This window comes from Carcharhinus amblyrhynchos, chromosome 1 (genome assembly GCF_965287045.1).
Source record: "Carcharhinus amblyrhynchos chromosome 1, sCarAmb.v2.hapA, whole genome shotgun sequence".
Lineage (NCBI taxonomy): Eukaryota > Metazoa > Chordata > Chondrichthyes > Carcharhiniformes > Carcharhinidae > Carcharhinus > Carcharhinus amblyrhynchos.
In genome coordinates this window covers 68,605,921-68,624,265 of record NC_137324.1, presented here as the reverse complement: position 1 = coordinate 68,624,265, position 18,345 = coordinate 68,605,921, and the positions used below count along the sequence as shown (strand labels likewise).

At 40.2% G+C, this 18,345-nt stretch overlaps 2 protein-coding genes across 4 annotated transcripts in view; both read right to left on the bottom strand.

Moving 5' to 3' along the window:
• The window catches only part of ipo11 (importin 11), a 593,411-nt gene that overhangs the window by 129,888 nt on the left and 445,178 nt on the right, over positions 1-18,345 (bottom strand). The window lies entirely within an intron of this gene.
• On the bottom strand, positions 996-6,218 carry LOC145349524 (uncharacterized). The gene is made up of 2 exons (XM_080198094.1): positions 6,100-6,218; positions 996-3,558 (listed from the first exon to the last, which is right to left on the bottom strand). Exon 2 carries the CDS (start codon positions 3,530-3,532, stop codon positions 1,706-1,708), a length of 1,827 nt encoding a protein of 608 aa, XP_080054220.1. The 5' UTR covers positions 3,533-3,558; positions 6,100-6,218; the 3' UTR covers positions 996-1,705.

Here is an 18,345-nt window from a genome sequence, read left to right as displayed (position 1 = left end):
TTTCTTAGGAAACACTGTAGAAAAGCAGAGTGATTTAATTGACTAATCCATACCTTAATTTATGAATCACAGTTGCACTAAAAAGGAAACATTATCAGAGATAATGCCAGGAATCCAGGATAACACTGGATTCAACTGGAAAAGCATATTTCTTTTCAATTTGATTTTATTTGAGTAAGAATGCAATAACACGTTGAATTAAAAAGGCTTCCTAACAAAATTTTATATAAAATAATAAAACATGAAATAAAGATGAAATATACGTGAGAGCTAAGTCTAGCATCAACTGATCAAACAAGTAGCATTGTAGTAATCCTAGCTTTATGAAGTTTGGAAAAGATGACCCAAAGTAAAGGTGAGAACAATGCCTTTGATTAGTTTTTAGTTGTAGGACAAGTGCAATCAAAACATAGGGTAAAAACAATCTACATAATGCACTCTGCTTAATTCATATTTATGACATTAGTAGGTAGCATCAGCTGGCATCTGCTTTTCTAAGGCCAGGAAGTAATGCCAGAATACAAGACAGATTATAAGAAAATTTTCTTATTTGTAATATAAAGAAGACCATCACTCTTGGATCACTGATGCATTTCATCCAACAACTGCTTTCCTCAGAAATTCTGCTTTAAACTTTTGATGCATGCATCATGGACCAACAAGCAACCATGATAGCATGTTTACAGCAGCACCATCATATTTGATGTGATTGTGTTGTAAACACTGAAACCTCAGATGTCCAGTGTCTTACAAAATGCAACATTCTACTGCTATTTTGAAAGTTAAATGTACATTTTAAATTAAATCATTTGGAAGCACACTTCTTTTTTTCCCACTAAAATCTCAAAGAAGTACACTCTTCCCACTACTTACATTTCTATCTGAAACATGGAAATGACACGGGTGCATAATCGCAAGTTCATTAATATGAATAAAAACTCAAGAAACCCACACACAGTTTTGATGGGGTATTCATGGGGTATTTATTGCTCCATTATGAACAGTATACTGTTGTTTCTTATAATAAAAGGAACTATTCTGCTAAACCACTAGGATGCCAGCTGCCAAAAAGTTGAATGCATTAAATTAATAAATACATACCACTTAAACTTATTACTATGTGATTTTAAAAATCCAGGTCATATTTTGTAACTTCCTGAATTGATGATGCTGTGGAGGCTACATACAATGCAAAAGGAAGATTCCATGCTGTAAAGTATACCATTTTTAACATTAAGCGTTTTATGGGTACACATGGATAAAAGCATGTACTTTAGTAAAAATTTTGTTTTACACAGTAGTTGCTTGAAACAAAGGTAATGTAATGATACCATGCACACATCGAAACACAGCTAACTGATTATAAATATTTATCATCATTAAATGTTAAACTTCTACATGGTATAAGCCAAAATATCTCATTTGGGACAGCGTTAGATTGAAGATGTAAAGAATCCTGTGTCTGCATGGATTTCCCGAGTGCTCTGATTTCCTCCACCAATGTGGATAGCTTGACTGGCCATGCTAAATTGCTCCGTAGTGTTCCAAGATAAATAGGTTAGGGGGAGTAGTGGGGTAAATACGTGGGATTATGAAGATAGGGCCTGGATAAGAGTCATTGCTGACTCGGTGAGCTGAATGTCCTCCTTCTGCACTGTGGGGATTCTATAATTCAATTCAGTGTACATCAGAGATATAAACATAATCATAAAACAGAATGCTCAAAAAGAATAACTTGTGCTTGATTAGGAGGGTGTGACATCTTCAGGAGACTGGTTTGGTCCACTTCTGGATTTGCCACAGGTTCTGGAGGAATAACCTGCACATGATCTGTAACATAATAGCGCGCATATGGATAGACACTGTAGTACTCCAGAACATTGTCTCCTTCGGCTTCAGCATCCTTGAGTTTCTGACGCAGTTGATGAATTTTGTAAATCAGGATTAAAATTACCGCACATGCCAAGATAAAAAAGGCCAAGAGTATGTCAAAGGCTTGATTCAAGTTTACTAAATTTTGTTCGCAGGTCAGTAAAGGCTTGATCGACATTGATGCCATATTGGAACCTGCAAATCCGGTTAAATTTACAGGTGCATATTCAATTGGTAGCTGCCCTGGTAGCATACTTGTTAACTGCCCAGTACCTTCCTCTGCTACAAGACCTGCATCTTTGAAGTCTTGCACCGATACAGAATTGTGCTCCAACTTGAAATAAACATTCGGGGTATTTGTTTTTATTGAAGTCAACGCTATGTTAATAGTCGGAGATATTGTTTTAGTATCTAATCCCAAAGGTAGCAAAGTCATGTTACATCTGTTGACTTCATTTATACTGATGTAATGCAAGGACTTACCACGTAGTTGGTGTGGACTATGACAACGAATGTTTAATCGAAGTGAGGATGATAATAACCATCTGCACAAACTTAGCAATTTACAGTCACACTCCCAAGGATTGTCATTTATTAGTAAACGATTTAGAGAAACCAATGGCCTCAAGACCTCAGGATTTAGATTTGTAAGATCATTACTGGCCAAGTATAGAACCTTTAAAGTTGTAGCCATTCCTTCAAAAGAATCTGGCTCAATAAAGGATATATTGTTATGGTCAAGCCGCAAATATCCAAGGTGCAAGATTTTAAAAGCATCAGAATTAACATGAATTATGCTATTGTTATTTAGAGCTAAATATATTAAGCTCTTCAGTGCTAAAAAGCCATCTTTGGCTACTGCTTTTATTTTGGCATTACTGAGGTAAAGATATTGGAGACTTTCTAGTCCATTGAATGAATAACGATGAATCAACTTTATTGGGTTATTGGATAAGATGAGCTTTTTAAGGATCTTAAGTTGAACAAAAGTATTTGATGGGATCCATGTCAAGCAATTGCCCTGCAGATTGAGAAACTCCAGTTGTGTGAGCTGCCAGAATGAGGAATTAGACATCCATGAAATTCTATTGTTAGCTAGGTGCAGTGTATGAAGACTAATCAAGCCCATGAACATTTGACTACTGAGCATGGTGAGAAAGTTTCCTTCGAGTTGTAAGTATTGAAGGGTCGGCAAATCAGAAAACAATCCTTCTGGAATATAAAGAATTTGATTATGTTGTAGGTACAAATATCGAAGTTTTGAAAGGCCTCCAAAGATCCCCAGACTGAAGTACTGTATCTGGTTATTATTCAAATGCAGGTAGTACAAATTGGTGAGACTAATAAAAGCTTGACGATGTATATAGATGAGATCATTCCTATCAAGGAAAAGTGTTGACAATCTGGTAAATCCTGCTAAATCCTTGGCTGTTATAGTAGAAATATTATTCCTGCTAAGGTAAATCAGCGTAGTGCTCTTTGCGAAATTCCGAGGAACTGATGTTAAATCTAAATTGCAGCACTGAACCAGAGTCCTTGAACAACGCTGACAAGTGGAAGGACAAACCACTGAAAGGCCTCGAGGCATTTGAAGAAGAATGCAAACCAGCATCTTGACAATGGTTAGGTAGCTTTTGTTGATGTTGTAAAATCCACACATTTTCTTTTGTTCTTGTTCTTTATAGCCTATTGTTTCACCAAATTAAAAAGACAACATGTTACCAGAGGCTGACCTAGTTTGGTTTTCTTTTCACTTTTACCTTATGGCAAAATGACAAAATCATTATTTTCTGCATTTTAACACTTAGAGAGAATTTTTAATTTTTTACTTAATATTTTACCTTTTAAATTTATTTTATGTCCCTTTTTGGAGTGCAGCAAATGACACCCTACAATTCCTAGCTGAATAAATGCTCATACCACACTCCCACAAGCCACAGAGACATACAGGAACTCTTTCTGTTAGATCATTGGATTAGTAACAGTCAAACATGCACATCACCACCAACTGTACCAACATATATGTAACTCATCAATAAATTTTCACTCTCAACTTCTTGATAATTTCTCCTTCTATGGGTACCAGACTAGCCATGATGTGGAGATGCTGGCATTGGACTAGGGTAAACACAGTAAGAAGTCCTGGTGTTGGGAGAATTCTTACTCTGTTTACCAGACTAGCGCCAGCTAGAAAGGGAAAAAAAATGTTCATTTGTTTATATATCTCTTACAATCACAGAATATCATGGCACTGTCCAGCCAATGAAATGCTACTCTGAAGTATAGTCACTGTCATTATGTAAGAAGCATGACAGTTAATTTGCACACTGCAAGCTTCCACAAGCAGCAATGTAACAGTGACCAGATATTCTGTTCATTTGATGTGGTTGAGAGATAATTATCAGGGTACTGTAATCACCAAAACAAACAGAAAGCCTAAGCTAGGGAGTTATCAAAGCCAGGGGCTGAGTTCACTCCAAGGGATCATACAACATGAAAGGAGGCCAACTGGCCCAGCATATATTTTCTAGCTCCTTCATTACATCAGGGATCATACTTTGAAAATAATTCTTCACTTATGATTTGGAACAGCTGGAAATTATAACAAGTCTTTCTTATGTTCTTTGAAATTGCCATAAATTAATCTCTTTTCCCTGTCCTTTGCCCCGCAATCCTGCAAATTACACTTTTTCAAGTATATATTCAATTCCTTTTGAATCTGTTTCCATCACCGTTTCAGGCAGTACATTCCAGATCATAATCTCTCCCCTGAAATTACAGAAATCTTCTTGAGCAGCATCGATATGTGCAGTCTTATTCCTAGCAATAAACTATATCAGCCTCAAACACTTCACGTTTATATTTGCATGAAAATAAGCATAATATTGCATATCTAAACTACTCAAAAGATGGTTACTAATCTGCCCTTCCGTTCTGATGTAGGTAACTATTAAATATGTCTTGGCAATAAAAATGTGAAAATACGAGAAAGGGTCTATAACCAAAACACTAACCTGACTTTTTCTTTGATGGTTGTGCTGTACAACTACTATACCTGTTTTTTTTAGTTACGACCTTGTAGATTTAGCAATTAGGTGCTATGTTTTAAACATATATTCAATATATTTTTACATTATTTTTATTATATCTTCAAAATGTGATTTATAAATGGCAAAATAGCAATGCAACATGACATCTATTTTCTCAACTGCATTGATTCCACCAGAAGTATGTAAAGATAATATGGGCCTCACAAATACTGAATGAATACTAAGAAAATAATAAGTTTAATATGGCGCTGAGATCACAGATTTGCAGTCCAATTATTAGCCTGATTTGACATCTACAGATTTTGATTGAAGCAGTAAAATCACCCATTGTAAGCAAGATTTTTTTGATATGTGTTGACAATTTATGCTATCTTTTCAGGAAAAAGCTAATATTGGGTCTTATTGAGAAAAGTTACATTCTACAAAACAACTCGATGAACAAACTTAGTTCAATTATTTGATATTTTTGCATTTGTATCAGAACAGGATTCCAATTGGGTTATGTTTTGCAAGGTGAAGACATTATATGAATCTAAACAGTGTACTTCATTATGAAAGAATTAGACAATCATTTTGCAAATACTTTCAATACAACAGCGTGTATTTTAAAAAGCACAAATGGCCAAATGCTCAAAATATCAAAGCAATCTTCGTGTATAGAATGATCCATTTCATGACACTTAAAAGCTATGGTAAAAGCATACTGACATTGTTAAAAGTCATTTTGCAGTTACAGTCCATGCGAGAATCCCATTTCTCCCTTTTTAAAACTAATCCCCATTTCCTCTTCTTGCCATTGTTTTTTGAGCATTCTTTCCCTTACTTATTGAAGGAATTGATTCCTTGCATGAGTATAATATCTAACATTTTTGAATATAAATTCCTGAATGTAAGTCAAGAGCAAAAATGGTGGTCAGCTTTTCACTCTCTAAGATAAGGGCATAGAATCAACTGCAGAGACATACCTCAACCCTGAGCTTTTAACTGCCTAGTAAAAGATGAATAGCTGTCAAGGTCAAAGCCGCTAGGATGGTATTTTATCACCATGCACATGCATTGTAACAGCAATGTTTTAATGGGAAAAAAAACACTGCACATCATCATGATTCTACTAACTCAAAGTAACAAATTTCAATATGCTTAAAAAATACAGAGACCTTATAAATTACATTCTCACCTGAATGAATGAAATAATGCTCCTTAAAACATAAATGCTCCGTTATAACAAGGTTGAGAGAAAATGAGCATGCATCTATTTTAAAAGAATGATTTCAGTTAATGAACAAAAGATTTCACTTGCAGGAGGGAAATGGAAAATGTCAACTTCAGGAATTGTACACATCCCTTTTGTGTGTCTGAAGTCAGGAAGGAACTGACTATTCTTGCTGATCCTCTGCAGCGATTGGACGTAAAACATATTTCCATAAAAACAGGAAGCAGTGCAACTGGATAAAATCTGACTGTTCACTGGGGATTGCTCCTGTCAAGGCAATTTCAGCTCCTTCTAGGCTTTAGAACCCTCAGTTAATCAGACTTAAATTGTGCCTGATAATTAACAATCAGCTGAGTTGTTCAGAACTCAATAGCCTACATCTCGCTACAAGACTTACTTCAATGTCCATAAAGAAAGCTCTCCGCCAATATAATGAAATTATAAAAATTTCAGTGCCTTCAAAACGATGGAGGTGATAGAACATAGAACAGTACAGCATAGTACAGGCCCTTCGGCCCTCGATATTGTGCCGAGCTATGTCTGAACCCAATATCAAGCTATCCAACTCCCTATCATTCTGGTGTGTTCCATGTGCCTCTCCAATAACCGCATGAAAGTTCCTAAAGTGTCCAACTCCACTATCACAGCAGACAGTGCATTCCACACCTCAACCATTCTCTGAATAAAGCATCTACCTCGGACATCCCTCCTATATCTCCCATCATGAACCTTACAGTTATGCCCCCTAGTAACAGCTACATCCACCCGAGGAAATAGTCTCTGCACATCCACTCCATCTATTCCCCTCATCATCTTATAAACCTCTATTAAGTTGCCTCTCATCCTTCCCTGCTCTAAAGAGAAAAGCCCCAGCTCTCTCAACCTTTCCTCATAAGACCTACCCTCCAAACCAGGCAGCATCCTGGTAAATCTCCTCTGTACTCTCTCCAATGCTTCCACATCCTCCACATCCCTGATTTTAGAATGCATTTTACATTATTGCATCTATTGAAGTTAATATTCAGAAATTTATAACATCACAAATATTCTCAGCAAAATATTGTCCAAAACCAAAATTTAGCCAATTGCACTATCATAGAATCCCTACAGTGCAAAAGCAGACCATTAGACCCATTGAATCCACGTCGACTCTCCAACAGAGTATCCTACCCAGGCCCTATCCCTGTGGCCCCACGTATTTATCCTGCTAATCCCCCTAACCTACATATCTTGGGAAATTAAGGGGCAATTTAACATGGCCAATTGACCTAACCCACACATCTCTGAAGTGAATTGTGCATTTTCTTATCTGCAGTATATATTTTTCTTCTGAAGTGCAGATGGCTTCCAAAATTTGTTTCCATTCTTCACTTGATTCATGATGATTTTCAAACAGTGATTCTTAACAAGGAATAATCACAAACCATTGTGATGCTAAGACAGGGATAAAATAAGGTTGTGTCATCTCTTCAACTTTTTTTTTCAATCTTCCTTATTGCTTTGCTCCATCTGACTTGAGACAAGCTTCCACTGGTGTCCAACTTATTTACCAAACAGATGAAAAACTATTTAATCTTAAATGACTCCAATGAAAAACTAAGTTCACCCTGACCTCAGTCACTCAATCACAGAGCTCCAATACGCTGATTATGCTAAGTGGATTTTGAGAGAATCACTGACATATTTTCTGAGACAAACAAGATGATATGGGACTTAGAGTCAACACACAGAAGAACGAAATCCTCCATCAGCTAGCTCCAAATGAACACACCTCAATCTCATTCATGAGGATTGAAGATAAATGCCTGAAAAATATGAACACTTCCAGCAACTTGGAAGTTACCTTTCACAGGAAGCTGACACTGACAATAAAAAATAGCATTGCCTGGTGCAGCTTCTGTCCATCTCAGGAACTGAACATTTAAACATTACAGCATCAAAACTGAAACTAAGCTCATGATCTACCATGTGGCAGTGATTCCTTCCTGAAACGTGGACAAAGCATAGAGACACCTCAAACCACTGGAGTCATACCATTAATGCTGCCTGCATTATTGATATCTTAAATATCAAGTGGGAGAAGAGATGCCCAAGCAGTGTCCTTTCACAAACAAGCAGCACAAGCATCGGGGATATGATCATCCACCATCAGCTCTGTAAGGTTGCTCATACAGTTCATTGATTGGACACCAGATCCAGATCAGTCAGGACAGACACACCAGGGGAGAACAGAGAAGTTCTTCAAAGATGTGCTGAAAGCTAACATGAAGAAATGAAACATAGATAAATACAACAACAATGGTCTCCTGGAAGACCATTGCCTTGGACCGAACCAGTTGGCAGCGGAATCTATAGGAAGGATCCCAGCATTCTGAGACCTAATGACAACAAAAAGAGGAAAAGTGAGAGCAGCATAAGAAACATGCCATGATCCGAACTGATAATACGCAACCTAACAGCTCACAAGACAACAAATACCTGACATATCATAAAATCTGCAGATCTCAAATGGGCCTCATCAGCCATCTTTGGACTCATGGAAGACAATCACCCCTGCTAGTGAGTAATAGCCAATAATTTCCTCTCCAACCATTCCTTTCCTCCATCAAGTAACTTTGCAATTGTATTTTAATCTTAAATGCACTCTGAACCAGTGCTGCTTGATTATTAATGCACACACTCCAAAGGACTACGGGATCTGAGAACATTTCTGCAATAGCATAGAAGACATGTGCTCCAGAGCCAGTCACATCCCTAGCCAAGCTGTTCTAGTACAGGTACAACACTAGCATCTATCTAGCAATGTGGAAAAATGCCAAGGTATGCCCAGCCCACAAAAAAGTAGAACAAATTCAACTCAGCTAATTAATGCCCATCAGTGTACTCTTGATCATCTGCAAAGTGATGGAAGGGGTTTCTAACAATGCTGTCAAGAGACTCAACAATACCCTGTTCATTGACTCAAGGTTTGGTTTCTGCCCTGGCCATTCAGCTCCTGACGTCATTACAGCCTTAGTCCAAACATGGAGAAAAGAGTTGAACAAAGGAGATGAGTGAGAGTGACTGACCTTGATACTGAGGCAGTATTTGACCCAGTATGGCATCAAGGAGCACTAGAAAAACAGGAGTAAATAGCAAACAGGGGAAAACTCTCCTCTGGGGCTGGGATCATACCAAGCATAAAGAAAGATGATTGTGGTTATTGAAGATCAATTATCTCACAACTTTGCCGGATTTCCACAGGGCAGTGTCTGAGGGCCAACCATCCTAAGAACATAAGAACTAGGAGCAGGAGTGGGCCATCTGGCTCTTTGAGCCTGTTTTGCCATTCAATAAGATTATGGCTGTACTTTTTGTGGACTCAGCTCCACTTACCCACCTGCTCGCCATAACCCTTAATTTCTTTCTCGTTCAAAGATGTATCTATCCTTGCCTTAAAAACATTCGACGAGGTAGCCTCAACTGCTTCACATGGCAGGGAATTCCACAGATTCACCACCCTTTATGTGAAGAAGTTCCTCCTCAACTCGGCCCTAAATCTGCTTCCCCTTACTTTGAGGCTATGCCCCTTAGTTCTAGTTTTAATCTCCAGTGAAGACAACTTCCTTGCTTCTATCTTATCTATTCCCTTTATGATCGTATATATTTCTATAAGATCTCCCCTCATTCTTTTGAATTCCAATGAGTATAGTCCCAGTCTACTCGGTCTCTCCTCATAAACCAACCCTCTCAACTCCAGAATCAATCAAGTGAATCTTCTCTGCGCCCCCACCAGTGCCAGTATATCTTTTCTCAAGTAAGGAGACCAAAACTGTATACAGTATTCCAGGTGTGGCCTCACAGTGCTTTATACAGCTGCAACATAACTTCCCTGTTTTTAAACTCCATCCCTCTAGCAATGAAGGACAAAATACCATTTGCCTTAATTACTTGCTGCATCTACAAACCAATCCCTTGAGATTCCTGCACAAGGACACCCAGGTCCCTCTGCACAGCAGCATGTTGTGATTTTTTACCATTTAAGTAAAAGTCCATTTTGCTGTTATTCCTACCAAAATGGATGACCTCACATTTACCAACATTGTACTCACCTGCCAGACCCTCGCCCACTCATTTAGACTATCTGTATCCCTTTGCAGACTTTCAGCGTCTTCTGCAGACTTTGCCGCCCATCTTAGTGTCATCTATGAATTTTGACACACTACACTTGGTCCCCCAACTCCAAATCATCTATGTAAATTGTAAACAACTGTGGTTGCAATACTGATCCCTGAGGCACACCACTAGTTACTGGTCGCCAACCAGAAAAACACCCACTTATCTTTGCTTTCTGTTAGTTAACCAATCCTCTATCCATGCTAATACATTACCCATAACAGTGTACACCTTTATCTTATGTAGCAGTCTTTGGTGCTGCACCTTGTCTATTGCCTTATGGAAATCCAGATACACCACAGTTTATATGCACTTCAGCAAGGCATTCAATAAGGACTGCCATGCAAGGCTTATTGAGAAAGTGAGGGAGCATGGGGTCCAAGGGGATCTTGTTTTGTGGATCTAGAACTAGCTTGCCCACAGAAGGCGGAGTGGTTGTAGTTGGGTCTTTTTCTGCATGGTCACCAGTGGAGTGCCTCAGGGATCAGTTCTGAGACCCTTGCTCTTTGTGATTTTTATAAATGACCTGGATGAGGAAGTGCAGGGATGGGTTGATAAGTTTGCCGATGACACAAAGGTTGGAGGTGTTGTGGATAGTGTGGCGGGATGTCAGAAGTTGCAACGAGACATTGATAGGATGCAAGACTGGGCGGAGAAGTGGCAGATGGACTTCAACCCAGATAAGTGTGTGGTGATTCATTCTGGCAGGTCAAATAGGATGATGGAATATAATATTTAGGGTAAAACTCTTGGCAGTGTGGAAGATCAGAAGGATTTTGGGGTCCAGGTTCATTGGACAGCTTCACAGGTAGAGGACGTGGTGAAGAAGGCGTATGCTGTACTGGCCTTCATCAATCGAGGAATTGAGTTTAGGAGCCTTGAGATAATGCTGCAAGCTTTATAAGACCCTGGTCAGACCCCACTTGGCGTACTGTGCTCAGTTCTGGTTGCCTCATTACAGGATGTGGAAGCCGTAGAAAGGGTGCAGAGGAGATTTACAAGGATGTTGCTTGGATTGGGTGGCATGCCTTATGAGATAGGTTGAGAGAGCTTGGTCTTTTCTTCTTCGAGACACAAAGGATGAGAGGTGACCTGATAGAGGTGTATAAGATGTTGAGAGGTATTGATCGAGTGGATTCTCAGAGGCTTTTTCTCAGGGTTGAAATGGCTGCCACAAGAGGACACAGGTTTAGGGTGCTGGAGAGCAGGCACAGAGGAGATATCAGGGGTAAATTTTTCACTCAGAGGGTGGTGGGTGCGTGGAATTGGCTGCTGGCAACAATGGTGGTGGAGGCGGGTTTGACAGGGTCTTTAAGAAACTTTTGGATAAGTACATGGGACTTAGTAAGACAGAGGGTTATAGGTAAGCCTAGTAGGTACGGACATGTTCGACTCAATTTGTGGGCTGAAGGGCCTGTTTGTGCTGTAGTTTTTCTACGTTCTATGTTCTACCACATCCACAGGTTCACCATTATCCACCATGTATGTAATGTTCTCAAAGAATTCTGCCAAATTAGTCAAACATGACCTTCCCTTCATGAACCCATGCTGCATCTTACCAATGAGACAATTTATTTAGTACAATATATTTAGACGTCTTGCTATTTCTTCCTTGATGATAGATTCAGGCATTTTCCCTATTACAGAAGTTAAGCTAACTGGCCTGCAGTTACCTGCCTTTTGTCTACTATCTTTTTTAAACAGTGGCATCACATTTGCTGTTTTCCAATCTGCAGGAACTACCCCAGAGTCCAGCAAATTTTGGTAAATTACCACTAGTGCATTTGCTATTTCTTCCGCCATCTCTTTTTGTATCCTGGGGTGTATTCCAGCTGCTTCGTCAACAATTTTTACTCCATCATAACGTCAGAGCTAGGAACGTTTGCTGATGATTGTGCCATTCATAACTCCTCAGAGACTAAAGCAATCCATGTCCAAATGCAACAGTACCCAGACAGTATTGAGACTTGGACCGATAAGTGACGAATAATATTTGTGCCACACGGGTGCTAAGCAATGACCATCTTTAACAAGAGAGAATCTAACCATTTTCCCTTTACATTCAATGGCATTACAATAGCTGAATGCCCCAACATTAACATCCTGGGTATTATCATTGACCAGAAGCTGAATTGGACCAGCCATCTTAATCATACAGCTGCAAGAGCAGATCAGAGCCTGGAAATTAGTTGATAACTAACTCACCTACGAAATTAAAAATCCTGGAACTACCTATCTCATACAACTTTGGGTATACCTGCATCAGATGGACTGGAGCACTTCAATGTAGTGGTTCACCACCATCATCTCAGGGCAATTGGGGATAGACAACAAATACTAGTCTAGCCAGTGACGTGTGCAACCCATGAGAAAACAATTTTAAAAAAATGCCCTATTTGTAACTATGATCAAGAATGGCAAACAGCACACTGGCTACCTCCAGCCATTATTTGGGTCTACACTACAAGGAGGAAACAACTGATTTGATCATTTATCCATTTATTTGCTGCTTGTTGGACCATATTGCATGCAAGGTGGCTCTGGAGTTATCATACAAAATATTGATTACAATAAGGTATTATATAACTGTAAGGTTTTTCTTCTTTCCTTGTGTTGCAAATTCCCCAACCATGCCATGAAAATGCAGGACGGGCTAAGCACTTGCCAGAAATAGATACAAAAATCTAAAGAGGTAAGGCAAGCTGCTTATGGACACCTCCAAGCAGCCAATTAGGAAATCATATTGACAAAATTTGGAAGACCACATGCTCATCTTGTAAGGCAAAGCAAGGATATGAGAGATCATACTAAATGAGAAGTTTAGTATGATCAGAAATAGCACAGCTTTGTCAAGGGCAGGTCGTGCCTTACGAGCCTAGCTGAGTTCTTTGAAAATGTGATTGAACACATTGACGAAGGAGGAGCGGTGGATGTGGTTTACACGGACTTCAGCAAGACGTTTGATAAGGTCCCCCATGCAAGACTTCTTGAGAAGGTGAGAGGGCATGGGATCCAAGGGGCTTTGGCCTTGCGGATCCAGAACTGGCTTGCCTGCAGAAGGCAGAGAGCGGTTGTGGATGGGTCTTTTTCTGCATGGAGGTCGGTCACCAGTGGAGTGCCTCAGGGATCTGTTCTAGGACCCTTGCTGTTTGTCATTTTCAAAAAAGACCTGGATGAGGAAGTGGAGGGATGGGTTAGTAAGTTCGCCGACGACATGAAGGTTGGTGATGTTGTGGATAGTCTGGAGGGATGTCAGAAGTTGCAGCGAGACATAGATAGGTGCAAGACTGGGTGGAGAAGTGGCAGATGGACTTCAATGCGGATAAATGTTTGGTGGCCCATTTTGGCAGGTCCAATGGGATGAAGGAGTACAATATCAAGGGTAGGAGTCTTAGCAGTGTTGAGGAGCAGAAGGACCTTGGGGTCCGGGTCCATAGGACTCTTAAATCGGCCTCGCAGGTGGAGGACGTGGTCAAGAAAGTGTATGGTGTACTGGTCTTCATCAATCGAGGAATTGAGTTTAGGAGTCAGGAGGTAATGCTGCAACTTTGTAAGACCCTTGTCAGACCCCACTTGGAGTACTGTGCGCAGTTCTGGTCGCCTCACTACAAGAAGGATGTGGAAGCTATTAAGAGGGTGCAGAGGAGATTTACAAGGATGTTGCCTGGATTGGGAGGCATGCCTTATAAAGATAGATTGAGGGAGCTAGGTCTCTTCTCCCTGGAGAGACAAAGAATGAGAGGCCACCTGATAGAGGTTTATAAAATGTTGAGAGGTACAGATAGGGTGGATTCTCGGAGGCTATTTCCCAAGGCTGAAATGGTCGCTACAAGAGGACACAGGTTTAAGGTGCTGGGGAGCAGGTACAGAGGAGATGTCAGGGGTAAGTTTTTCACTCAGAGGGTGGTGAGTGAGTGCAATCGGCTGCCGTCGGTGGTGGTGGAGGCGAACTCGCTGGGGTCTTTTAAGAGACTTCTGGATGAGTACATGGGATTTAATGGGATTGAAAGTTATAGACAGGCCTGGTAGGTATGATATGATCGGCGCAACTTGTGGGCCAAAGGGCCTGTTTGTACTGTAGTGTTCTATGTTCTATGTAACTTCAGGAGAATGAAGAAAGTAAATGCAAAAAGGGGGAGGAAGTAATCCCAAGAGCAACAAAAGGCAACATGATATAGCAACGTACGCATACAAAGTCTCATTTGAAGTCCTTTGTACCGCTTCCATCTTACTATAAATCTGCAACTACAAACTCCCATAGACTGCAGAACCATAAAAATAAATTGTTCGACATAAAAAGGACAGAATATCTTTAGTTCCATTCAATGATACATTTTATTATTTCAGAGCTACAGAAGACTGACTTCCCTCTATACATCGTTGTTCAGCACAAAAATGTGGAGGCAACTGCCGCAAATTTTTATTCTTACAAGACACCTGTAACTTGTGTGTTCTCTAGTCTGCTTCAGATTACAGCAAACAGTTTGCTATGAACATTCACTTGGACCCAGTTACAGGCTCTTGTAATTCATGTACCAATAAAAATATGAGCGGTAAGTAGGTAACAAGGAAACTTAATTGTATCCACTTCCAAATGACATCAAGAAAGGAAAAAACCCTCTAAAGCCAAAGTGTTTTGTAAAGCTTGCAACTGATAATAAAGACACAGCAATTACGGAAAAATTAGAATTTTAAAAACAATAAAAGCATCATGATGTGAACAAAGCTATTATTTGCTCTTTTGAACTTCTAAAAGCCAGAATAATCCAAATCTTCTCCTGTGCAATTAGCATCTGTTGTTTTGAAATGTATTGCATCATTGTATTTTCAACTTTGAGCTTAAAATTGCTGTTGCACACTTACAAAGGGCTGCAGTTTCAAAGTAAAGCATGCTTAAAACTTGGCAATGCTTACGAAATACCAGCAATCAAATGACAAGTAGCAAATGAGATGATTTTAGGAGCCACTTTAAAGGGAGCCTAAGTAGAACGTGTGGCTGAACAACACAAAAGTCAAGTGATGTGTAAATTAATGATACCAAAGTCAGATAAAGCAGAGCAGATGTGAACTATCGCAAGTGGTGCTTGATTGAGCGATATTAAAGATCCATGATGGAAGACTGGAAGAGTGATGACTGACTGAGCAATTTGCTGAGATCAGAAAAGTAGGTCTAAAATCAAAACTGCAATCAAGGTCACAGGCTGATAACACCACAATTTGTTGCTGTAATTCAGTCAAATCGTAGGCAACAACTTTGGAAACCACAGGTTTTGTAGGAGATCATTCACTGTGCATTGGAACAGTAAAACACAAAACATGCTAAATCCCGGATCTGGCAATCTTGTAGGAGACAAGATTGGTTCAGAGCAAAATAAATACAAATAGACCAAAATGTTTAATGCTGAATTTTCTAACTATATTCCTTTTCCAACACAAAATCAACTTAACTAACAAAGTGAACAGCCAAATCATCAATTTCTAAGACTTAAAGGATCCAAGATTTAATAAAAACAGATGCATTACCAAAAATGATACATAATTTTAACACTATTTTTGTCAACCTACAGAAGCAAGAATGAAAGTAAGTAAAAGGATAAACCAATGTGTGATTTTTGCAAAACCACATGAAACAAGTAGAAACCAAGGACATGGGGGTTACATATGTAGGTTTTCAGAACTGAAGCTGACCAACCAATCCAATGAATGTCAGACACACAAATGAAAATACGCATTATGTAACACAGCTGCCTGTGACTTTCTATTTATAGAAACCCATTTAATTTATATTGAAACAACGACACTTGCTTTAAAAATATTTTTGCATTCATTTCCTTATTATCCCACTGGCACACAGATTAATTTTGAAGAGATTGTCTAGACAAGTTAGTCCTTGTGACCCTGTGTACAGCATCCCCTCATTGAAAACCAATGGCACAAGGAAGATGAAGAACATTACTTTGTACTGGAAATTCCCCCAGAACATGGCAGGTTGATCACTTGAATCTTTTGTTTTTAAACTAATTTATATGACTCCAGTCATCTGGAACCATAAGTGTAGTACAAATAAAAATATTCTCCTCTATCAGTCTTGAGTCACTTCCAGTAAACATAATTGAGAAAACATACATAGCAATCGACAAAATTTGCAAAATTTGGCATCTTAAACAAGTTTTCAAAACTGACCTTTGACATGAGCTAGACTTAGTTTATGTTGCACCACTGGCCTGCATTGTTGCTTTGGGCATAGCCGATAGGTTTAATCATAGTGCCAAAAGAAAAATGAACAAGTGTTGCATTTGGCTAATGCCAAGCACCTGTCAATCCCCAGTCGAGGAGGCCACCGGCACATACGTAGACCGAAACTCTACTTTTGGAGAACTCTGGATCAGGCCCACAAAAATGACAGAAGACCCGGAAGCACCGGGTATATTAGCCAAACATGCACACGCATTCACCAGTCGCAAGCTTGACTGTGACCAAATAACAGGGGAGGTAATCATAGAAGGTCTTGCCCCTAAACCCCAAAGACAGTATAGTTTCCCTAAGCAAGCCGAAGGGGAAGTGACCAAGGTGATTAGCAGTTTATTAAAACAAGGAGTCTTGTGCCCTGTTGCTTCCACTAACAACTCCCCCATATGGCCGGTAAGGAAACTGGACGGTTCCTGGAGGCTTACAATTGATTATCGAGCCCTAAATCAGACCACCCCCATCACAGCCCCCACAGTGGTGACTAGCCCAGAAGCCACGATGAACAAGCCCCACTCGCAAAATTTTTCATAGCGTTGGACATCAGTAATGGCTTCTGGTCAATTCCCTTAGATCACCACCGTCAATACAAATGGGACAACAGTACACCTGGACGTGTTTATCACAAGATTTTCATAACCACCTACCCCCCACCATATTTCACCAGTGCTTAGCAAAAGGCTCGGAGAGATTCTCCAAACCAGAATGTTTGGTACAATACGTAGATGATCTCCTCTTACAAATTGAAACAAGAGGGGAACATCTAAAGCCATTGGATGAACTGCTGAACCTCCTCACAGCATTAGGGTTAAAGATAAATCCCAAGAAAGCCCAGATCATGAGACATAAGAACATAAGAAATAGGAGCAGGAGTAGGCCATCCAGCCCTTCGAGCCTGCCCCGCCATTCAATAAGATCATGGCTGATCTGTCGCTGCGTCTCCTACCTGGGTGCAGTAGTGGCTGAGGGAAAGCATGAAATAGACAGGAAGCAAATCAAATCTGTAACATGCCATTCCTTACCAAAGAACGTGAGCTCCCTGCGATCCTTTCTCAGCTTAGTGGGGTACTGCCGCAACCACATAGACATTTTGCCACTAAAGCTGCTCCCCCGTCTGAACTTTTACGAAAAAACACCCTACGGGTCTGGACTGCGTGACACACACAAGCAGTCTCAGACCTCAAACAATCCCTTGCACAAGTCCCTGCCTTACAGGTACTGAACCCTGAACTCCCTTTTGCCCCTGAAGAAGCGGCCACTGACACCACACTAACTGCCGTGCTCCTCCAAGAACGGCATGGACAATTCGGCCCAATTGCTTATGCTTCCTGCCTCCTAACTCCGGCTGAACGAAGTTTCTTGGTGTGCGAAACCCACTTATTAGCAGTTTTCTGGGCAGTGCACCGCTTTAACTACATAGTCGACTTGAACCCTCTCACTATACCTACACAACACACTCCCATACAACTACTGCTGAACGGCTGAATTAAAGTTGGGACGGTTAGTCAAAACTGTATTGCGCAACGGACACTCACATTACAGGGTCGAGACATTGTGGTCAAACACACCTGGGTCCCCACATTCCTGACAGACAACCTAACCTATGGCAGGGAGCCCCATGAATGCCAGGTTTCGGCAATAAAAAACCCCAAGGGGCCGTTTTTGCCAAAACAAAAGAGGGGAGGAGCCAAGGAAATCGGCCAAACCCAGGCTGAGGACAGTTTAAAAATTTTCGTAGATGGGTCACGCATGGTGGAAGAGGGAAACAGGAGTACAGGATGTGGGATATACGTGGAAGGCCAAGAAGGC